This window comes from Sciurus vulgaris (genome assembly GCF_902686455.1).
Source record: "Sciurus vulgaris genome assembly, chromosome: 3".
Classification (NCBI taxonomy): Eukaryota; Metazoa; Chordata; class Mammalia; order Rodentia; family Sciuridae; genus Sciurus; species Sciurus vulgaris.
Window position 1 is genome coordinate 63,051,068 of NC_136463.1, and position 22,044 is coordinate 63,073,111.

Consider the following 22,044-nt stretch of genomic DNA (forward strand, 5'->3'; position numbering starts at 1 on the left):
TAGGCAGTACTCTACCACTGAGATGCTCTGCCCCAAGAGGGGAATTTGAAAAACAAAAAAATTCATGTTTCTAGAGACACCAAAGCCCATCTCTTTTGCATAAATTAAACAGAAACAGACTGTTAAGGAGCTGGCCTTTCAGCCTGCTTCACCCAACTTAAGGAGGTTAAGTCTACATTTCCACCACTGAGAACAATACAAATGTTCTTTACTTCTGGAGCAACTGCTTCAAAATTCCGAGACAGCACAGCAGCCACTCCAACACCAGCTGTAGGTTCAATGAGTAGTTTCATCCTTTCCCAAACCAGCTGGGTTGCATACTGTTGGTGTAGAAGTGAGTAAGGATTAGTAAAATAGGAGAAGGGGAAGGAGTCTAGTAGGTTTAATTCTAAATGCCAAATGAAGATATATGCCCAGTCTAAATTTTGTTGCTAATGCACAAATGAAGATCGTATATAACTTTGATCGTATCTCTGTGTTGAGAGGTCTGTCCTAATATAGGTTGGGTACCCTCTCACAAGTCATGAAATCACCTAGGTATATCCCTGTGGTTACTCCCAATAAAAGGTTGTCTTGCCTAAGATGTTGCACTATTATAGTTAACTTTCCTGCTGGAGCCTTACCTTAATTTCATCCTCTGTGACAGTGAAGACATCATCTACAAGGTCCCTTATAATAGGCCAAGTGTTTAAGCCAATGCTGGATTTGACACCATCTGCTATGGTTTCTGGAGGATAAGGATTGGGAGTCAGTTCCCCTCTCAGTTTGGACTTGTAGCAGTCATCTGCATTCAAGGGTTCAGCAGCATATACCTTCACACTAGGTTTCAGAGCCTGGAAGAGAAATATTAGACATCTTACAACTAACCATAGCATTACCTACATGCCTAAAAGTGCAGAATAGAAAAAAAAAATTTCTGCCTATGGTAACAGTCTTCCTTTTGATTGACGTAAGGAAAACATGTTCAAGCACTTTGGAAATAAATTGTATGTCTAATACTGACTTAGTTGCCTGGTTCACAACTGGTTCTGGTAATTTTGGGAAAGGGTAGTACCTGGCGTCTTTAATAGATTGGTGAGATGGATTCAGGGGAAGGACTGTAAGGTGCTTTTATACTCTAAAGTTGTCATACATGAAGAAGAGGGTAGTAAAGAAGAGAAAGGCTTTCCTTCTTAAGGAATGGCCATTTTGGGGAAATGCTGAACATGTATCCACAATGTACTAACATGTAAATAAATCCTTTTTACCTAAGGCAGGAAGTCCTCCAGAAGCTGTTTTCTCACCTTAACTGTAACTGCTATTCCAGCAACCATTCCTCCTCCCCCTACAGGAACCACCAATGCATCCACCAAGGGAACCTTTTATAAAAAACATACAGTATAAGTAGGCCAATTAAGAAAATCAGTTTTGTATGTCAGTAGTTGAATCTACGGCCAAACAGCTTCACCAGTGAAACAGGAAGAAGTAACTAGGCTATTTTACCTGGTTCAGCACTTCCAGAGCAATTGTGCCTTGCCCAGCTATCACTGCAGGCTCCTGGTTGGGATGTACCATGATGCCTTCTGTCTCTTCCAAAATTCTTTTTGTAACCTTTTCTCTGGACTAAGAGAGTACATTGATTTAGGTTACTTGGTTTGCATTTAATGTTCTCAAAAATTTGAGTCATTTAACACTTTATTGACTATTTACTTTTTCCCAGACTATTTAGTCACTGGGGATAAGTAAGTGAACAAAACACCCTACCTCAAGAAAGTTACATCCTTAGGTAGGGGTGGGATATAAGTAAATAAATGATATAGCTAAGTACTATGAAGAAAAGTGAATTTTATCTTCAAAGACTGATCAGGAAGTTTCTTTGATAAAGTGGCAAATTATATTAACCAGTACAGTAGATCTCTATTCCAAAGAGGTGGTAATAGGTGCAACGACTACAAGGTGGGTATGGCTGGTCTTTGAGGAAATGCTAAGAAGTTGGTGTGATTGGCATGAAGATGAGATGATGTCAGAAAAATAGGAATGAATCAGGTGCAGTGGCATGGCCTATAATCCAAGCTACTCTGGAGGCTGAGGATCCTAAGTTTAAAGCTAGCCTTAGCAATTTTGTGAGACCCTAAGCAAATTAGTGAGACCTAGTCTCAAATGGGCTGGGGATATGGCTCAGTGGGTAAGTGCCTCTGGATTTAATCCCTGTTTACTGCTTCTCCCTCCCCCTGCCCGCCACCAAAAAAGTAGTAATGGAGTAGTTCATCTAGGCCTTAGATGATTATAAGAACTTTGGTTGGCTGGGGGCAGAGGGGAGGGGTTGTAGCTCAGTGGTAAGAGTATGTGCTTAGCATGGGGTCAGGTCCTGGATTCAATCTCCAGCCCCCAAAACAAAAGCAAAACTTGATTTGCACTGTATGGGGTGGGAAACCATGGGAAGATTTGAGTTGAGAAATTCTGGTTGCTCTTGAAAACACTACAGAGAAGTAAGCCTGGAAGCAGAATCCAGTTATGTAGGTGATGATCTGAATGTAGGTGGTTAATGGAGACTGTTAGTAGTTGGGTTATGGTAATACTTTGAAAGGATGGATTTGAATATGGAGTGTAATAGTGTTACCAAAGATTTCCTCTAGCAACTGAAAGGATAAATGTTGCCATTTACCAAGATGAAGACTGGAGGGGGAACAATTTGGGGAGTAAGATGAGTTTAGTTTTGGATACAGTTATTTTATACCTGGGCATGGTATAATCCTAACGATTTGGGAAGCTAAGGCAGGAGGATCAAAAGTTCAAGGCAAGTTTCAGCAACATAGTGAGACCCTGTCTTGAAAATAAAGGGTTGGGAATGTGGTTCAGTGGTAGAGTGCACTTGGGTTCAATCCCTAGTACTAGGGAGATAAGGTGGAGATACAGTAACTTTTGAAATGCTTGAGTAGCTTTAAGATACCCACATATAAAAGATGGGTAGCTGTGTTGGATATACAAGTTTGGCATTATTAGAGTATAGGTGAAAATTTACCCAGACTAATGAGTGAGTGTAGATAGAGAAAAGTTTGGGCATGCTAACAGGTAAAGAAGAAACGACAGAATGAGCATCCAGTACAGTAGGAAGAGCCACTGGTTAAATGAAGCTGTTCAGGTGGTGCTGAACACTTCCTTCCTCTTTACCTCATCGCTCTGTTCACTGTATACTATAGAGGCTCCATAGGCTTGTATTGCCAATTTTTTACAGTTGGGAGCTGTCTGGGGAACCACAATATAAGCAGGAATCCCTGGGAAGGGAAACATGTTTAGTTAATACAGGTTAGGAGAATTTTGGATAGAAACTTTTGTTCATTTTGCTTATAATCAGAGACTCCTTTCGAAATTTACTTCCCATAGCTATCACCATTCTGACTGAAAATTAAGGATACTTTTTCATTCCTATCTGATGAGTATCTTGAGAAGTTATCAAGTACCTTCCAACTTAGCAGCATAAGTAAGAGCTTGGCCATGATTTCCGCTGCTGTGAGTAACAACGGCTTTGGGCTTCCCTTCTAAGGTGGCAGGAATTAAGCCTCTGATGGCATTAAGTGCCCCACGGATCTGGAAAAGAGGGATGGTGAATTACTGTATAGTCGTGCATACTTTACTGATGGGAACAAGTTTGAGAAGTGCATTCTTAGGTAATTTCATTGTGCAAATATCATAGAGTATCTTAACACAAACTTAGAGCCTACTATACAACCTCACGTATATGGTATATGGTATAGCCTATTGCTCCTAAGCTACAAACCTGTACAGCATATTATACTAAACTGATGCTATAAGTAATTGTACAACAATGGTAAGTATTTGTGTACGTAAACAGAAAAGTACTGCAAAAATAATATAAAAGATAAAAATTGTAGCTGGGCATGGTTGTGCACATCTGTAATTCCAGTGACTTGGGAGGGTGAGGAAAGAGGATCACAAGTTTGAGGTCAATCTCAGCAAGATCCTGTCTCAACAAATAAAAAGGACTGGGAATATAGCTCAGTGGTACTGTGCCCCTGGGTTCAATCCCCAGAACCTCTGCCAAAAAAAAAGATAAAAAGATAAAAAATGATATACCTGTTTAGGACACTTATGAATGCAGCTTATAAGACTGGAAATTGCTCTGGGCCAGTCAAGGAGCAGTAAGGAAACATGAATATGTAAGACCTTACACACTACTGTAAACACTTAAGCTACACTAAGTTTATAAACAGTATTTTTCTTTTTTCTTTCTTTCTTTTTTTTTTGAAGTACTAGGGATTGAACCCAGAGGCACCTTCTTTTATTTTAAGAAAGGTCTTGCTAAATTGTCTAAACTGGCCTTAAACTTGGAATTTTCCTGTCTGAGTCTCCTGAGCAGCTGTGATTATAGGCATTATGCTATCATTCTTGGCCTTAATATTTTTCTAAAACAAACTAACCCTAGCTTAGTATAATTTTTTTACTTAATACATTTTAGATTTGCTTAGCTTTTCAACTCTTGTAATAACACTTAACTTAAAACACAAACATTTTTTAGCCGTACACAGTATTTTCTCTTTACATTCTCTAAGTTTTTTTTTTTTTTTTTTTTTAATCTATTGATTTTGTAGTGCTGGGACCAAACCTAGGGTCCCATACTTGGTAGGTAAGTGCTCTACTGGCTCTCTGCCAGGCTGGAGTTGTGGCTCAGTGATAGAACACTTGCGTAGCATGTGTGAGGCCCTGGGTTTGATCCTCAGCACCACATTAAAAAAAATAATATAAAGGTATATATTATTTTTTTTGCCCATATACCAAAAAAAAAAAAACTCTGCCACTGATCTACATCTCTAACCCCCTCTTTTTTGGGGGAGCTAGGGAGGGTACTGGAGATTGAACCCAGAGGCGCTTTACCATTGAACCACATCCCTAGCACTTTTTTTTTTTTTTTTTTTTTTGGCAGTGCTGAGGATTGAACCCAGGGCCTGTGCTTGTGAGGCAAGCACTCTACCAACTGAGCTATATCCCCAGCCCTAGCACTTTTTATTTTAAGACAGGGTCTCGCTAAATTGCTTGGAACCTTGTTAAATTGCTGAAGATTGGCCTTGATTTTATGATCCTCCCAAGCTTCTGGGATTACAAGTGTGCACCATACTGCTGAGTTTACCAATTGTTTATTTTTTAAAGTAGAGTAGGACCTGGGACATAGTTCAGTGGTAGAGTGTGTGCTTAGTATGCAGGAGATCCCAGCACCACCAAATAAATAAATAAATAAATTAAATAAATAAATAAATAAAGGAGTATACTCAATAATAAAAAGTATAGTAAACACATCAGTCAGTAAATTGTTTATTTTTAAGTATTACACACTGTATATAATTGTATGTGCTGTCAGGTGTAGTGGTACACCTGACTTAGCACATAATAATCCCAGCTATTTCAGAGGCTGAGGCAGGAAGATGGCAAATTTAAAGCTAGCCTGGATAATTTAGTGAGACCCTGTCTCAATATTTTATTTTATTTTAATTTTGCTGTCTCAATATTTAGAAATAAAAACAAAAAGGGCTGGGGATGTAGCTCAGTGGTAAAGCACCCACAGGGCTCAATCCCCAGTGCCAAAACAAAACAAAACAAACACTCAGTTAATAAGTACTATATTGCTAAATGCAGCTTTCATACTTTCCCCCTGAAAGGATCTTAAAGCTCAACTAATGATTAGAAGATTTTGGTAATAAGTTAACATATAGAAGTGTATCTTTATGGTAGGGAAGGCACTGATATTTTGTAGGAAAAGATTTTATTACATGAGTGTTTAGCTAGATTTAGATTTTTTATATTTAAAAGTATCAATCAGTGTGTATATGTAGCAAGTTGACACAAAATGAATGCTTAAACCTGAGTTACATATGGGTGATCACACACTACATTTTGCCTACAATGGCTCTGGTTGATGTCTATTGTTGTTGGGGGTTTTTGTTGTTGTTTTGGTTATTTGGTACCGGGGATTGAACCCAGGGATGCTTAACCACTGAGCCACATCCCCAGCCCTTTTTTGTGTTTTATTTAGAGACAGGGTCTCTCAGAGTTGCTGAGGCTAGCTTTGAACTCCTGATTCTCCTATCTCAGCCTCCTGAGCTGCTAGGAATACAGGCATGTGCTACCCCGCCTGGCTGTTGTTGATTTGTTTTTGGTACTGGGGATTGAACCCAGGGGCACTTAACCAATAAGCTACATGCCCAGCCCTTTTTTGTATTTATTTAAAGACAGGGTCTCACTGAGTTGCTTAGGGCCTTAGTAAATTGCTGAGGCTGGTTTTGAACTCAGGATCCTTCTGCCTCAGCCTCCTGAGTTGCTGGGATTATAGGCATGTGCCACCACACCTGGCTTTTTTTTTTTTTTTTTAAATGGGATCTCAGTGGCCATGGTGGCACAGGTCTGTAATCCCAGCTACTGGGGTAAGGGAGGGAGACTGGGGTAAGAGGACTGCAAGTTCCAGGCCATCCTATGCAGACCCTGTTTCAATAAAAAGAAGAAGAAAAAAGAAAAGAAAAAAAATGTTGTAGACAAAGATAAGAAGCTAAGAGATAGAGTACTTGCCTATTATGTGCAAGGCACCCTGGATTCAATCCCCAGTATGGGGTGGCGGGGAGTGAGCAAGAGAGAGAAATGGGGTCTCACTATGTTGCCCAGGCTGGCATTAAATTCCTGGGCTCAAGTGATCTTCATGCTGAGACCCCAGTGTAGCGGAGACTACAGGTGCATGTCACTGCATTGTCTTGATTTATTCATTAGAAGTTCTCCCTTTGATTGTCCTAGTTTGGACAATAAATGATATATATAGCATAATTGTCCAAACACTATATATCCTTCTTATAAGGGATTTTTAGATCATGTGATTTATCAACACTATGATGCTAGATAACCAGAACTTCAAAGTAAAATTTCTGCACCCTGTTATTTCAAATGTAAAAAGTTTGTTTTGTTTTTGGTATTGGGGATTGAATCCAGGGACCCTTAACCATTTAGTGACATCCCCAAACCCTTTTATTTTACATTTTGGATAGGGTCTCACTAAATTGCTGAGGCTGACCACAAAACTTGTGATCTTCCCAAGTCCCTGGATGGTCTGAAGAACCAAAAAATTTACCTGTTAAGAGTGTTTGAATGGGCTGGGGTTGTAGCTCAGAAGAGTTGGCTTGCCTAGCATGTATGAGGCACTGGGTTTCGATTCTCAAGCACCACATACAAATAATAAAGATAAAGGTCCATTGACAATTAAAAGATTTTTTTTTTTTTTTTTTAAAGAGGGTTTGAAAAACATTCACTATACACTAACAAAAGAGACTTTTACCTTAAAAGATCCAGTTTTCTGGAAGACTTCACATTTGAAGAAAAGATTTCGCCCTGCCTACTTGATTCAAAATAGAGCTTGTTAGCACTGGTTGTGAGATGGATATATCTCGAATGTTGATATGAGCTTTTCAACATCAGCAAAGGAGATTGCAGTACTGAGCACACATGGTTCTGAAACCCAAGACATAAGCAAGAGGTCAAAACAAAGTCTGATGCAAACATATTTGTTGAAGACTTTGAAAATATGTCAATACATTAGAGTAGACCTGGGAATTGTGGTTCTATGTGGAACTGTATCCATTACTGGAATTTCTATAAAGTGGGGGACTTGACTTGAAACAGAAGTTAAGTTTTTTGGTGAAGCTTTTAGGAAATAAACTGATGGTGCTTATGGAAGCTAAAGTCATTCCCTCACTCATACCATCATCTCTGTGCACATGCCACTGGTCTGTATCTGATGAAAGCATCTTGTGAAGCTGCTTGAATGAACTGGGTTCAAACATATACATTTTTGGCCTTTTGTTTAGTTTTCAAAAGGGTTTGCTCAAGGGATTCTCCTGCTTCAGCTAACTGGAGTGCTAGACTACTGGTGAATGTCACCATCCATGTCTTGACTTAAATTCTTATTTAAATTTTTTTTTTTCTTTTTTGCGGGGCATGGTTGGCACATGTTGTAATACCAGCAATTTGGGAGGCTGAAGCAGAGGATTGGAAAGTTCAAAGCCAGACTCAGCAACTTAGTGAGGTTCTAAGCAATTCAGCAAGATCCTGTCTCAAACAATAAAAAGGGCTGGGGATATGCCTGAGTGGTTAAGTGGTTCAACCCCCACAATCCCAGCACTTTTTATATTTTATTTAGAGACAGTGTCTCACTAAGTTGCTTAGGGCCTTGCTAAGTTGCTGAGGGTGGCTTTGAACTTGCAATCCTCCTGCCTCAGCCTCCTGAGCCTACAGGCATGCACTGTAGCGTCTGGTGGGACTGCAGAATTTCTCACCAGTTTTCCCTGTGCTTATGCATTGCCCTTATGTTACAAGGGCAGGGTTTAAGGGTGCTGTCCAAGGAGATGTCTCTAAGGAGTTACAATTGTTCTGGCTGCTTCCTGCATTTCTATGATATATGGGCACTTCCTTTTAGACTTAGCATCTCTCCCTTCACCCCCAAATTTCTCTCATTTTTCCTCCCCGAGACTTAGATTCCTTAACCTTTTTTTTTTTTTTTTTTTTTTTTTTTTTGAACTGGCAATTGAATCCAGGGGTGCTTTACCACCGATCAACATCCCCAGACCATTATTTTAGAGACAGGGTTTTGCTACATTGCTTAGGGTCTTGCTAAATTGCTGAGACTGGCTTTGAATTGTGATCCTCCTGTCTCAGTCTCCTGAGTCACTGGGATTATAGACCTGTGCCACTGCTTCCTGACTAATCCCTAATCTTAAAAGTTGTGGTGAGGGGTGAAGATCCATCTTATATGGCTGCTTCAGGCTGGCAAAGGGCGATAACCCTACTTAGTCAGGGATCAGAAGTCTAATCCTGGCTGATCCAATGAGACTGAGAGATTGGTCTTAGTTGTTGAATACTTGCAAACAATATTAGGAATATCTGAATCTTATCAAGACAAATTTGTGCCCAGCCCCACCCTTTTTTCTCTCTCTGATATGAAGCCTTATCATGTTACCCAGGCTGGTCTCAAAACTCCTAGGCTCAAGTGTCTTCCACCTTAACCTCCTGAGTGCTGGGACTACAGGTGCATGCCACTGCACTCAGCTACAGGTAACTGTTAAATGGCTTCATGATATTCCTTTACAAGAATACCATAATTTAGCTAGGTGAGGTGGCTCATGTCTGTAATCCCAGCGACGTGGGTGGCTGAGGCAGGACTGCAAATTCAAGGCTAGCCTGGACAACCTAGTGAGACTCTGTCTCAAAAAATGGAAAGACTGGGGATGTAGCTCAGTGGTAAAGCATTCCTGGGGTTCAATCCCTAGTGCTGGAAAAAAATTTTTTTTAAATTTTTACATAACTATTTAAATATTCAAATGTTTAGAAATGTTTCTGTACCTCCACACATCCTTAGGGGAGATTCACTAAATGGCTTTCTGTATCAAAATTTAATTCATTTGAAGTACAAGCACGTAGTGCATCAGTCTCATAACACACTTGATATCTACTGTCAAACGATTTTCAGAAGGGTTGTAGAGTACAAACAATTTGGATTCCCAATAGCAGTTTTCTAAAGAATGTTCCATTTTCCTTCATCCTTGCTGTATCATTTTATCTGTCAATTAAATGTCTAGTAGTTTTAATATGACAGTGAAAGAAATTTTTCTGTATATTTATTGGCTACTTGTTCTTTAGTAAGTCTTTTAATTTTTATAGGTGAAGATGGACAGAATCCCTTTATTTATTTTTATGTGGTGCTAAGGATCGAACCCAGTGCCTCACACATGCTAGCAAAGCACTCTGCCACAAGCTACAGCACCAGCCTAGTGGAATCTTTTTTTGTGATAGTGAAGTGAACCTGGGGTTATTCCTACCATTGAGCACATTCCTAGCCCTTTTATATTTCTTATTTTGAGAAAGGATCCTCAAATTGCTCAGGTTGGCTTCAAATTTGCAACTCCTCCTATCTCAGCCTCCTGACTTTCTGGGATTACAAATGAGCCTGGCCTTTTTGTCAACACATTACTTACTGACTGACGTTTTTGGGGGACTCATCTGTTCTTTCTCGTGGTACTGGGGGATTGAACCTAGGGTTGCCTTTACCACTAAGCTATATCCATAGCCCTTTTTATTTTTTGTTCTGAGACAGGGTCTTGCTAACTTACTGAAGCTGACCTTGAACATTGGATCTTCCTGTATCAGACTCTCAAGTCACTGGAATTACAAGCCTGGCCACCATGCCTGGTATCAGAGGCATCACCTTTTTTCTTGGAAATGCCACACTTATCAAAAAAAATTTTGTTAATGCTTTGGGCCTTTGTGTTTTGTCCATTGATCAGACCTGTCAATTCCTTTTCTAGTTACACTGTATTAGTAACTTCTTCCTTGGTTACTCTTTCCAAAATTGCTGGCTTTTCTCACAAATCGGTTTTTTTTTTTTTTTTGTTTTTTGTGTACTGGGGATCGAACTCAGGGCCGTATGCTTGCAAGCAAGCACTCTACCAGCTGAGCTATCTCCTCAGCCCTACAAGTCAGTTCTTTCAAGTGAACTTCAGAATTCCTTTAGCACGGCTGCCAGAAATTCCTCTGTAAAGAAATGAACAGGGGATCATTGACATTTACTACTATTATTTTTTGGTACCAGGGATTGAACCCAGGGGCACTTAACCACCAAGCCACATCCCCTGTCCTGTTTTTCTTTGAGACGGTTCTCACAAATTTTGCTTAGGGGCCTTGCCAAGTGCTGAGCCTGGCTTGAATTTGTGTTCTTCCTTCCTCAGCCTCCTGATTGCTGGGATTACAGGTATGTGCCATCATGACCAGTGATTACTGATGTTTTAAAAACATTGAGTGCCTTCTATGTATACAGGTGCCTTCTAATTTAGTAGACTTTTTGCTTTAGATTTCTCAATAGAGTTTCCATAGTTGTGTCTTGTATGTATCTAATTAAATTTATTCCTAGGTACAATGTATTTTTGTTGCTTTTGAGACATTTTTTCCCATTAGATTTCAAAATTACTTGATGATGTATATAAATACCAATGACTTTTGTACATTTATCACATAGTCTACTGGGTTACTTTGTTATTCTGAATTTTGTAGTTGATTTTTCTCATCCTTATACTTTTTTCTTTTTCCTCTAGCTTCAGATGTGGTTTATCATAGTTGGTCATACAATACTTTTAAGATATGGTTATAGCTGAGCACAGTGGCCCATACCTGTAATCTCAGTGACTCGGGAGGCTGAGACATGAAGATTACAAGTTCAAGGCTAGCCTCAACAATTAGCAAGGCCCTAAGCAACTTAGCTAGACCCTGTCTCAAAGTGAAAAACAGAAAGGGCTGGGAATGTGGCTTGGGGGCACATGCCTGTAATCTTAGCTACTAGTGAAGATGAGACAGGAGAATGGTTAAGTTTGAGGTTAGCCTCAGCATCTTAGTGAGATCCTGGCTCAAAATAAAAAATAAAAAGGATTGGAGTGTAACTCAGTGGTAGCATGTCTCTGGGTTCAATCTGCTGTACCTAAAGAAAAAAAATTGTACTTTAGCTTTCAGATCTCTTTTTTTTCTGTGCCGTCTTCATTCTTAGCTTTTGCAGGGATCCAGTTGTTAACTTAAAAACAAATGAAAGGCTGGGGATGCAGCTCAGTGGTAGAGTGCTTGCCCAGCATGTGAGATCCCTGGGTTGAATCCCCAGTACCACAGAACAAAAAACAAACAACCCTCCCAAAACCCCAAAAATAAACAATTAAAAAGTTAAAGAGTATTTCTTCCTATTGAGTCCTGGGATTCGAACTAGACCAGTAACTATGGCTTTAGGGAAATAATGTGCAGCTGTCTCTTTCCTCCCCCTTGTTTGGTGGGTGTTTTTTGGTACTGGGGATCGAATCCAGGGGCACTTTACCAATGAGCCACATCCCCAGCCCTTTTTATTTATTTATTTTTAATTTTGAGACAGTGTCTAGATAAGTTGCTCAGGACCTTGTTAAATTGCTGAGGCTCACCTTGAACTTGTGATCCTCCTGTCTCAGCCTTCTGAGCTGCTGGGATTACAACAGGTGTGAGTCACTGCACCCAGCACCAGCCCTTTAAAAAATATTTTTTGTTTTATTTTAGCCAGGGTGTTGCTGAGTTGCCCAGGATAGCCTTGAACTTATGATTTTCCTGCCTGTGCCTCCCATGTAGTTGGGATTACAGGTAACTTTATCAAGCCCAGAAGTAAAAACATTTTGTGACAAAACAATTGACCTTAAAATTCCAATTTTATTAGTATAAAGTTATATATATTAATATTTCAAAACAGCTTCCGTCTCTGAGGTTTGTTACTTATCAATGAATATTTAGTACTTTCTATATATTAGATATTGTTTGCTTCGGAGATACAGTGTTAGAAAAATAGGCTTGTTCCTGCCCTCATAAAGCTTACTGTCTTGTGCAGATATATAATAAGTAATGCAAAAATAAATATGCTAGGTGTGCACCACCAGGCCCAGTCATATTTTAGAAAAACCATCTGGTTGGGCTGGGGAAGATAGCTCAGTTGGTAGAGTGCTTGTCTTGCAAGCACAAGGCCCTGGGTTCGATCCCCAGCACCACAAAAAAGAAAAAAAAAGAGAAAGAAAACCATCTGGTTATGTTATGGTGAATGAAAAGGAAGGGGACAAGAGTTCAATCAGGGAGTTCAGTGAAAGGGTACTTTGATTCTCTAAGAATGATAAAGGGGGTCTGGATGACAAAAGGGAAAAACCAAAAACAAAACACCCCAGATACTGGAAACACAAACCCATATAAATGGCTAAAGAACTTGAATAAAAATTTCTCCAAGGAAAATGTACAAATGGCCAAAAAGCAACTGAAAAGTGTTCAAAATCACTATCTTTAAGGTAAAGGCAATGAAAACCAAAATAAGGTCACCACCTCACACCCGTTAGGATATGAGGCAAAATCACTATCTTTAAGGTAAGGCAAATGAAAACCAAAATAAGGTCACCACCTCACACCCGTTAGGATATGAGGCTCCTCTAAAAAAAGCAAACAGCCTGGTACACAGTGGCACATGCCTATAATTCCAGAAACTCAGAGTTTAAGGTTAGCCTCAGCAACTTACCAAGACCCCAACTCAAATGAAATAAAAGGGCTTTGGGTTGTGGCTTATTAGTAAAGGGCTTGTAAGTTCAAACCCCAATACCACAAAAAATAAATAAATAATAAAAACACAAACCAAACCTAGAACCCAATCCTAGATGTACTCTCAAAAGAATCAAAAGCAGGGTCTCATATTTATATACTCATGTTCATAGCTGCCTTATTCATAATACCAAAAGGTGGAAGCAACACGAGTGTTCACTGACTATGTACACTGACGAAAGACTATATACAATGTGTATATACATAATATTCAGTCTTAAAGAAGAAGAAATTCTGACATACACTGTACATGGATGAATGTTGAGGACATTATACTAAGTGAAATGAGCCAGTCACAATAAGACAAATATTGCATATTCCACTTATATGAGGTACTGAAAGTAGTCAAATTTGTAGACAGAAGGAAGGATGGTTGTGGGTTGGGAAAATGGTTTAATGGTACAGTATTTTGGAGACTGGTTGCACACTAACAGGAATGTAGGTAAGTAAAGAACTATATACTTAAAAGTGGTGAAAGTAGTAAATTTCATGTGTGTTTTACCACTATTTTAAAAAAGATACTGTGAATAAAAAAAAAAAAAGACACTTTGGAGTTTGAATTAGTGGGTCTCCTGGTTGCAAATGACAGAACCCCAGTTTGAACTAGTTTAGACTAAAGATGAGGGCATCAAGATTTATTGGCTCACTGAATCCAAGAAGAGTTGAAGAAAACATGGGGAAAGACAGGCATATAAAGTTTCAGGAACAAATGGAACCAGGGACTTGATAGCTTCCCGGACTCTCTTTCTCACCTCTGCTGCTTTTGACATGTTGGCTTCTTTCTCATTGCAGACCAGCTGGTTCCATATGGTAGGACACGTGGCTGTTGACAGCTCCTGTGTTTTACATTTTATGGCTTCCACACTGGAGAGGGAGTCTCTCAGTTTTCGGTTCAAAAAATTCTGGGTAAGGACTTTGGTCCATCTTGGCCCATGATCAGTGGCCAAGGGTGTGAGGTCATTTAAGACAATACTACACAATAGTCAAAAGTATTTACAGAAGCATGAAAAAGAAATATAATGAAATCTATAACAATATCAATTATGTACATTTAAAACACATACATACATAAAACATTTTATATTATTCAAAGATACATGTATATTCAAGGACATATATCAAACACGTTAGATTTACTACCTAGGAGAGAAGAAATGGAACATTAGTGGGAATTGGAATGAAGCGCAACAGATGAAATGAGAAAGGCCTTGATGATAGTGTGAACAAGAGTATTACTGTCTCAAATCTCTGCGCCTGTGGGAAAAAAGCAGTAAAAGAGAAAGTGATGGAGGAAAGTATGAACAACAAAGACAGAAAAAGAAAAAAAAAAGTTTCTGAGTGGGAGTGAAGTGCAGTTTTTTAAGAGAAAAGGGGAGAAGCTGGGGAACTGATTCCATATATGATCATTACAGAGATAGAAGAGACATACTGCTTGCGGACCAAATGTGGGGTGTGAGGGACATAGAGGTGTCAAGGATAACGTCAGGATTTAGACTTAGATGGTAATATTTCTGAGATTTAATACTGGTGAAGAAACAAGTATTTGAGAGGAAGATCAGAGATTTGATAAGCCAAATTTCAGTTTCTCATAGCCATCTTTTTTTCTTTTTTGTAAAAAAGATGTCTAGTATCTATTTCTTTTTTAATATATATTTTTAAATTGTACGTGGACACAATATCTTTATTTCATTATCAAGAACTGTTTCTTTTTGTTATGATTACCAGTCTGAAGCCAATGAATCCTCTCAGAATGTACAGGTTCAACAAAGCCTTTTTTTTCTTTGGTACCAGGGATTGAATCCAGGGGTATTTAAACGCTGAGTCAGAGTCACATCCCCAGCCATTTTTTATTTTGAGACAGGGTTTCACTAAGTAGCTTAGGGCCTCACTAAATTTCTGAGGCTGGCTTTGAACTTGCAATCCTCCTGCCTCAGCCTTCTGGGCCACTGGGATTACAGGTATCTGCCCAGCTATTGTCATTTATAGTAATTCAGAAGTTATTTGTCAAGTAACATTTTTCAGTAAAAGTTTTTTATTATCAATTTCTGATTTTATTTTTATGCTTTCTTATATTTCCTTTTATTGCCTTTTTCTACTTTTGTTGAATGCTTACCTAGTTAATATTCATACCTAATTAATTTTCATTTTTAAATACTAAAAGCATTTAAGGATACATGTTTCCTGACACTGCTTTAATGCTATATCATGGATTCTGTTAGGCAATATTTTCATTATCTTAATTTCTAAAGAATCCATGATCTGTTTTTTTCCAGTGCTGGGGATGGAACCCAGAACAACATGTTAGGCAAGTGCTCTACCACTGGGTTACATCCCTAGCTCTTTGTTTTCTTTTTGACCCATGAGTTATTTAAAAATTCGTGTTTTTAAAGAAATTACAAGTGGCTATTAATGGTGCTTGCCTATAATTCTAGCAACTCAGGAGGATGAGGCAGGGGGATTGCAAGTTTGAGCTCAGTCTTGGCAACTTTGCAAGACCCTGTCTCAAAAATAAAAAATAGATGGCTATGGTGGTGCAGGCCTGTAATCCTAGCGGCTCTGGAAGCTGAGGCAGGAGGATCTTGAGTTCAAAGTCAGCCTCAGCAATTTACTGAGGCCCTACACAACTCAGTGAGATGTTGTCTCTCAATAAAATATAAAAATGGCTGGGGAGGAATGTGGCTTAGTGGTTAAGCACCCCTGGGTTCAATCCCTGGAACAAAAATAAATGAATAAACAAATAAGTAAATTAATTAATTAATTAAAAAAGGGATAGGGAAGTATCTCAGTGGTAAAGTGCCAAAGTGCCTCTGTGTTCAATTCCCAGTCCAAGAAAAAAAAAATTATAAGTAGTTAGAATTTTTTGTTTAATTTGTGGTTATTCATTTCTAGTTTTATTACTTTGTGCTGAGCAAATGTGACCTGTATTTATTTTTGGAAACTGAATTCCTCACTCCTCTATTATTCAAATTCATCTTATTTTTCTAATTATCCACATGTTATGTGACCAAATCCCTATTTTAAGAATTCAGGGTTTAGAATGTAGCTCAGTGGTAAAGGACTTGCCTTTATCAGGGAAATCCCTGAGTTCAATCCCTGGCACTAAAAAAGAAAAAACAAAAATGAAAACATTACAGCAGTACACAGAGCCTTCATTCTCTACCATCAAATTCCCTCTTCCACCAAGGCAACTACTTGGAAATGTTTGGTAGGCATTTTTCCATGCCTTTTTGACACATTCATGTAGAAATTTATATATACAACAAATGATTTTTGTGGCACACAGACTGAACTGTATACATAATTTGTGTGTGTAGTATTGGGATTGAACCCCAGGGATGCTCTACCACTGAGCAACATCCCTAGCCCCAATTATTTATTTATTTTTGAGACAGGGTCTCACTAAATTGCTCAATCTGGCATCAGACTTGCGATCCTCCTGCCTTAGCCTCTCCAGTAGCTGGGATTACAGGTACAGATGTGTGCCACCAGGCCCAGCTGCGAACAACTTTATAAAGGAAAAGCATCTAACAATACATCTTTTTTTTAACAATATATCTTGAAGATTGTTCCATATTAATACATAAAGGTATTTTAAATCTTTAAAATGAGAAGCTTTCAATTAAACATATTTATCTTTTCACTTCTTTTTACCCATTTCAGGAATCCTTTTTTTCTGGTGGTGCTTGGGATTGAACTCAGGACCTCACATATGCTAGGCAAGCACTTTATCACTGAGCCATATCCCCAGCCCCTCACGAATCCTTTAAATCTGAAAGTTAAAAAAAAAAAAAAATTCCTCATCAACTGAGTGGATTTTCTCCCATTATTTGACTATTATTATTATTTTTATATTTTTGTAGTTGTCAATGGACCTTTAGCTTATTTATTTATATGTGGTGCTGAGAATTGAACCCCGGGCCTCATACATGCACTCTACTACTGTACCATTGAGCTACAACTCCAGCCCCCATTGACTATTATTGCTCTGCCTTAGTTATTGCCTTTTGGAACTCATATTTAATTTTTAGTTTTTGGAACCATTTTCTAGGTTTTCTATCTTTTCTGTTTTATCTTTTATTTATTTATTTATTTTTTAATTGGAGATTGAACCCAAGGGTGCTGTACCACTGATCTACATTCCTAATTCTTTTATTCTATTTTTCATTTTGAGACAGGGTCTAAATTGCTCAGGTTGGCCTCAAATTTTTGATCTTTCACCTTAGTCTCTCAAGTCACTGGGATTACAGGTTTGTGCCACCATAATGGACTCAAATTTTATCTCTTATCTTTACTCTCTTGAGTTCTGGTAAATTTTCTTGAGTTGGTTTTGTTAAGCAAACATTTGCTAATTTCTTTTGCTGTCAGGGAATTCAGCTAGCTGGGATCCAGACAGGTTTCCTAGTTTGTCTGCCAGTAAAAACCTGACATATCCAATCTGCAGTTCACTGACACTGTTTCATTAAATTGGTCATCTTGTTTGTCCTAAGAAACCTTTCTTGTTTTATTATTTTTCCTTCTTTTTTTAAAAAAATTTTAAATGATGGGGACTAGGGATATAGCTCTGTGGTAGAGCACTTGCCTCCAAAATTGCTGGGATTACATGCATGTGCCACCAAACCCAGCTGGATCCTTGAATCTTTGTTTTTTTTTTTTTTTAAAGGCTATTAACTTGTTTTTTGTTTTTTTTTTTTTTTTTTTTGCGGTGCTGGGGATCAAACCCAGGGCCTTATGCTTGAGAGGCAAGCACTCTACCAACTGAGCTATATCCCCAGCCCGGCTATTAACTTTTTTAAACTTTATTTTATTTATTTATTTTATGTGGTACTGAGGATTGAATCCAGTGCCTCATACATGCTAGGCAAATGCTCTACCACTGAGCCACAACCCTACAGCTGAATAGTTGAATCTTTTCACATATTTATTGACTTTCTTTAGGCTTCACCTTCTGATGGTGAGTGCCTGTCGCATAAGAATTTAATGAGTTCTGTCAGATTGTTCAAATCTTTAGGCTCAGACTAAGGAATGACAGTAACATTCTCTGAGAGAGAGTAGGGTCCAAACGGACTGTGGGGACCAGGAAGGAACAACTTGTGGAGGCAAGTAGTCTTGGAGGAGAGTTTCTCTACACAACAGGTTCATGGTCCCAAAAGGTTAGTACCAGTCTTCTGGTCTAGTTAAATTTTAAAGATGGAAAATCAACAACAAAAAAATCAACCCAGGATCTGAAGAAGTGATTTCTGCCCCCCAAGAACCCATAGTGACATGGAAATTCCCAAAATACTTCCACCTTTACGACCTTCCACATAACTCCTTCCTTTCTCAAGAGCCAACTATACTGCATATATATGTGTATGTGTGTATATATACATACACACACACATACATATGTACATATATATATGTATAAAAATTTTTTTTAAAGGAAGGATGTTTGGGGATGTAGTTTCCCATAAAGAAAAAGACTAATATCTGGTACTAACAGTTATGACACCCTGGCAATTTACTTCTTCAGTTGTCTGGGTTTCAGTTTTCCTTATGTTAAAAATGGGCAAAATCATTACTACTCTTATACGATCTTTAAGGGCCCTCAAACGATGGGTTGGGGCACAGTCCAGGCCTCTGACGCAAGACTCTGGACTAAGATAACTGGAGAAGGCCAGATTGTGGGGTATCTCTATCCACCCGAGCCCCAGACCAGCATCAATGTCCTCGGTGGCCATCGCAGCAGCACCGGCAGTCACGGCCGCGAACGCCAACATGGCCTGATGAAGCCAGGGCACACCTCACCTCACCTCACCTCACCGCCGCCGCGCCTCCACCTCCAGTCTCAGTACACCTTCCCAGACTACACCTCTGCGCACGCGCAGCGCACACCGCTCCAGCTCCGGGGTGCGCTTAGGCACTGCCCCTTTCGAACGCGCGTTAGCGCTTTTCCTCCCAGTGAGGCCACCGTCGTTAGGGGAGGGCAGGCGGGAGGGGGCGGGGAAAAGGGTGGGAGTGGGTGAGCGCGCGCCGCCGGTCCGTCGTGGTTTCCTGGCTGCGCGCGGCGGTGGCTGAGTCGCTGCAGCTGTAGCAGCAGCCGCGAAGATGGCGGAGGGGTTGGAGCGTGTGCGGATCTCCGCGTCAGAGCTGCGAGGGATCCTGGCCACTCTGGCTCCGCAGGGCCGGGAGCAGAGGTGAGTCGCGCCGCCCAGCTCCTGGGCCGGGCCTCCCCGCCCCGCCTCTTTCGCCTCCTCTTCCTCCTCCCCGCCCAGTCCGCGGAGCTCGGGAGCCCCCGCCCCTTCCCCCAACAGTGGGGGCGGGGGCCGCGGGCGGGCCCCTCGCTGCCCTGCCAGACCGTGGGTCGGGCTCCACCAGCTCTGGCCAGCTCCGAGAGATCCCTGCCTGAGTTCCTGCCTCCACCCTCTTTATCACCGCGAAGGTGACTGTTTCCCTTTGCCCCAGCTCTCGCTGAAGAGCCAGTGGATTCCTCGTCGTTAGTAGAAGTGAATGGGAGTGGGTGCTGGGGTCTGGTGGAGGCCCCGGGTGTGTAGCGTTCCCAAAGGAATCCTCCGCTGGCCCTGTCCCGTCCATCTGTTTGGCGTCAGATGGAAGGAGTTGGGGAAATTGAGGGGAAAGGTTTAACAGGCTGGGGATTTCTTTGCCGAACTTTTCTTCCAAGGCAGCCTTCTGCGAAACCTGCGAAAGATCCAGGAACTCAGAGAGCTGACTCTTCTCTGGTTTGGCCTTGGCATATGTGGGAGCAATTTTTATCAGAGAATGTTCAATTTGCCAGTTAATTTGAAGTCTTTAGCCACATCAGAAAAGCTCCAAGAAAGGTTCTTGTGTTTCTATGGGGCGGTGGAGTTTTTGTAGGATGGTAGCAGTGATAGGTACCTTCTTCAGGCTTGATTTTCGTTGGTCAGTTGAATTGTTTTATCCATGCTGTTTTCTCCCTCTGTTCTGGAAAGTGGTAACTCTTCTTCACCCCTTCCCTCACCTCCCCCAACTAAGTTACAAAGATGACTGAGTGTTCTGAGGTATCTTTGTTCATACTAATGGAGAATCTTTTAAACTTCTGAAAATATTCAGCTGGTTGCGCAAGGATTGCATGCGTGTAATCTCAAAGAATCAGGAGTCCGAGGGAGGAGGACCCAATTCAAGGCCAGCCTCAGCAATTTAGGCCAGACTCTGTCTCAAAATAAAAAATAAAGAGGACTGTGAATTGGTAAAGCCCCTGGGTTCAGTTCAATTCCCAGTACCCCCACCCCCAAAATAAATAAAATAAACTTGAAAATACCAAAGTGGTAGCATAAACTTAAGTTTCTTTTTCCTTCTAATTTGTTAAACCACAAAAAGTGGGTGTAAATGCTGGGATATATGATACCCGATATGGTCTTGTTTGCATTTGTGTTTCTAGTACAAGACAGACTAGGTTTTATATAACATTCCATTTTGAGTACTTGATAATCTCACTAATTCCATCACTTTCTCACTGAAATGTTTAGTGGCTATTTGTAGTAGTCTCCTCCTTAATGAATAAAAGTAACAGATATAAAAAACATACTCATTTTCTGTTCCGTAAGTTCATGGAGCCTGGAGAGTGGTTTATTCAGTCCTATATTCTAATTGTTTAATTTTGGTACTGGGTATTGAACCCAGGGGTGCTTTACTACTGAGTTACATCTTAGTCCTTTTTATTTTGAGACAGAGCCTCTCTAAATTGCTGAGGCTGGCCTTGAATTTGCTATCCTCCTGCTTCAGTCTCCTGAGTCATGGGACTATAGGTATGTGCTGCTGTGCCTAGCTCTGTTCTCTTATTCTTTAAAAAAAAAAAAAAAAATTTTTTTTTTTTAGTTGTAGATGAACACAATACCTATTTTATTTATTTTCATGTGGTGCTGAGAATCAAACCCAGTGCCTCACATATGCTAGGTAAGTGCTGTACCATTGAGCCACAACTCCAGTCCTGTTCTCTTATTCTTGAATGCCACAGTCCTTGATATTTTGAGAGCATGTCACAATCCTTCCACCCGTGTCCAGGGAAAGCCCTCTATGGAACTTTTTCTTCTCATATTCCATCATCATAGTAGCAGTTAGTCTCAGTATTCTAATGATGATAGTTTGAACAGTATTTAATTGAAATGACTCTTCTGGCTGCTGTAGAGAGTTGGTGAGGATAAGTCAAGTTGAGGAATATAAAAGGAACTGCTTCTTGTTGTTTCAGTAGAAGATATGTGACTAGGTAATTAGTAGCCTAAAAAAGAGGCTTGTCCTGGTCACTTTCATGGTCTTGATTTGCAATTTTTTTTTCCTCCAGAGATCTCCAGGACTGTGGATTATTGTTTATGTCCCCCTTTCCTCCTTTTTATTTTTCTCTACTAAAATGTGTTTTTGAATTTTATTTCTGGTGGACTAAAGCTTAGGGCTTCACTCATCACACATGTTAGGCAAGTCCTCTATCACTGAACTATACCCTTAATAAATTAAAAGGACTTAGCTCCCCTGGAAAAGTATTAGAGTCCAGAAAAAAAGATTTTGATGGTTTCAAGGGTTCTATAAACAAAATAGTTTAATGCTGAAAATGTTAAGAGATCTTTGTTCTGACAATATGAGGTAGTTTGGGGTCTTAGAGATCTGAATATGAATTGGTCTTGGGCAATCCAAGAAAACACAGATTTTTTTTTTCCTCCCTTCCCTAACCCAATTCGATTCTTATCCTTGGCAGTTGCTGAACAAATACTGAAAACCCCAAATTTCTACTTTTGTAGAAGTATTCTTCCCTTTCCACCAAAATTAGCCTTTGGATGTATATTCTTGCTCAACTTTTCTGTTACTTAACCAGAATGACAGTTTTCCCTCTCCCTCCTCTTTTTTTCTTTTGCTTTTCTTCTTCAATCCTTTCCC

The 22,044-nt window shown here is 39.8% G+C and overlaps 2 protein-coding genes across 2 annotated transcripts in view; both read right to left on the bottom strand.

Annotated features, from left to right (window-relative positions):
• Nucleotides 1–91: 91 nt before the first annotated feature.
• On the bottom strand, nt 92–7,478 carry SRR (serine racemase; the record flags this gene model as incomplete). The annotated part of the gene is given in 10 exon segments (XM_079130937.1): nt 92–320; nt 624–833; nt 1,284–1,358; nt 1,483–1,602; nt 3,151–3,254; nt 3,441–3,567; nt 7,310–7,366; nt 7,368–7,438; nt 7,441–7,459; nt 7,461–7,478. Coding segments are annotated over 10 exon segments (999 nt in total). The 3' UTR covers nt 92–122.
• Nucleotides 7,479–19,654: 12,176 nt separating this feature from the next.
• Nucleotides 19,655–22,044, bottom strand: part of HIC1 (HIC ZBTB transcriptional repressor 1) — a 242,190-nt gene continuing 239,800 nt past the window's right edge. The window contains exon 5 of the transcript XR_013762388.1: nt 19,655–20,830. The gene's annotated coding sequence lies outside the window, so the exon portion shown is untranslated. The remainder of the gene's footprint in view (nt 20,831–22,044) is intronic.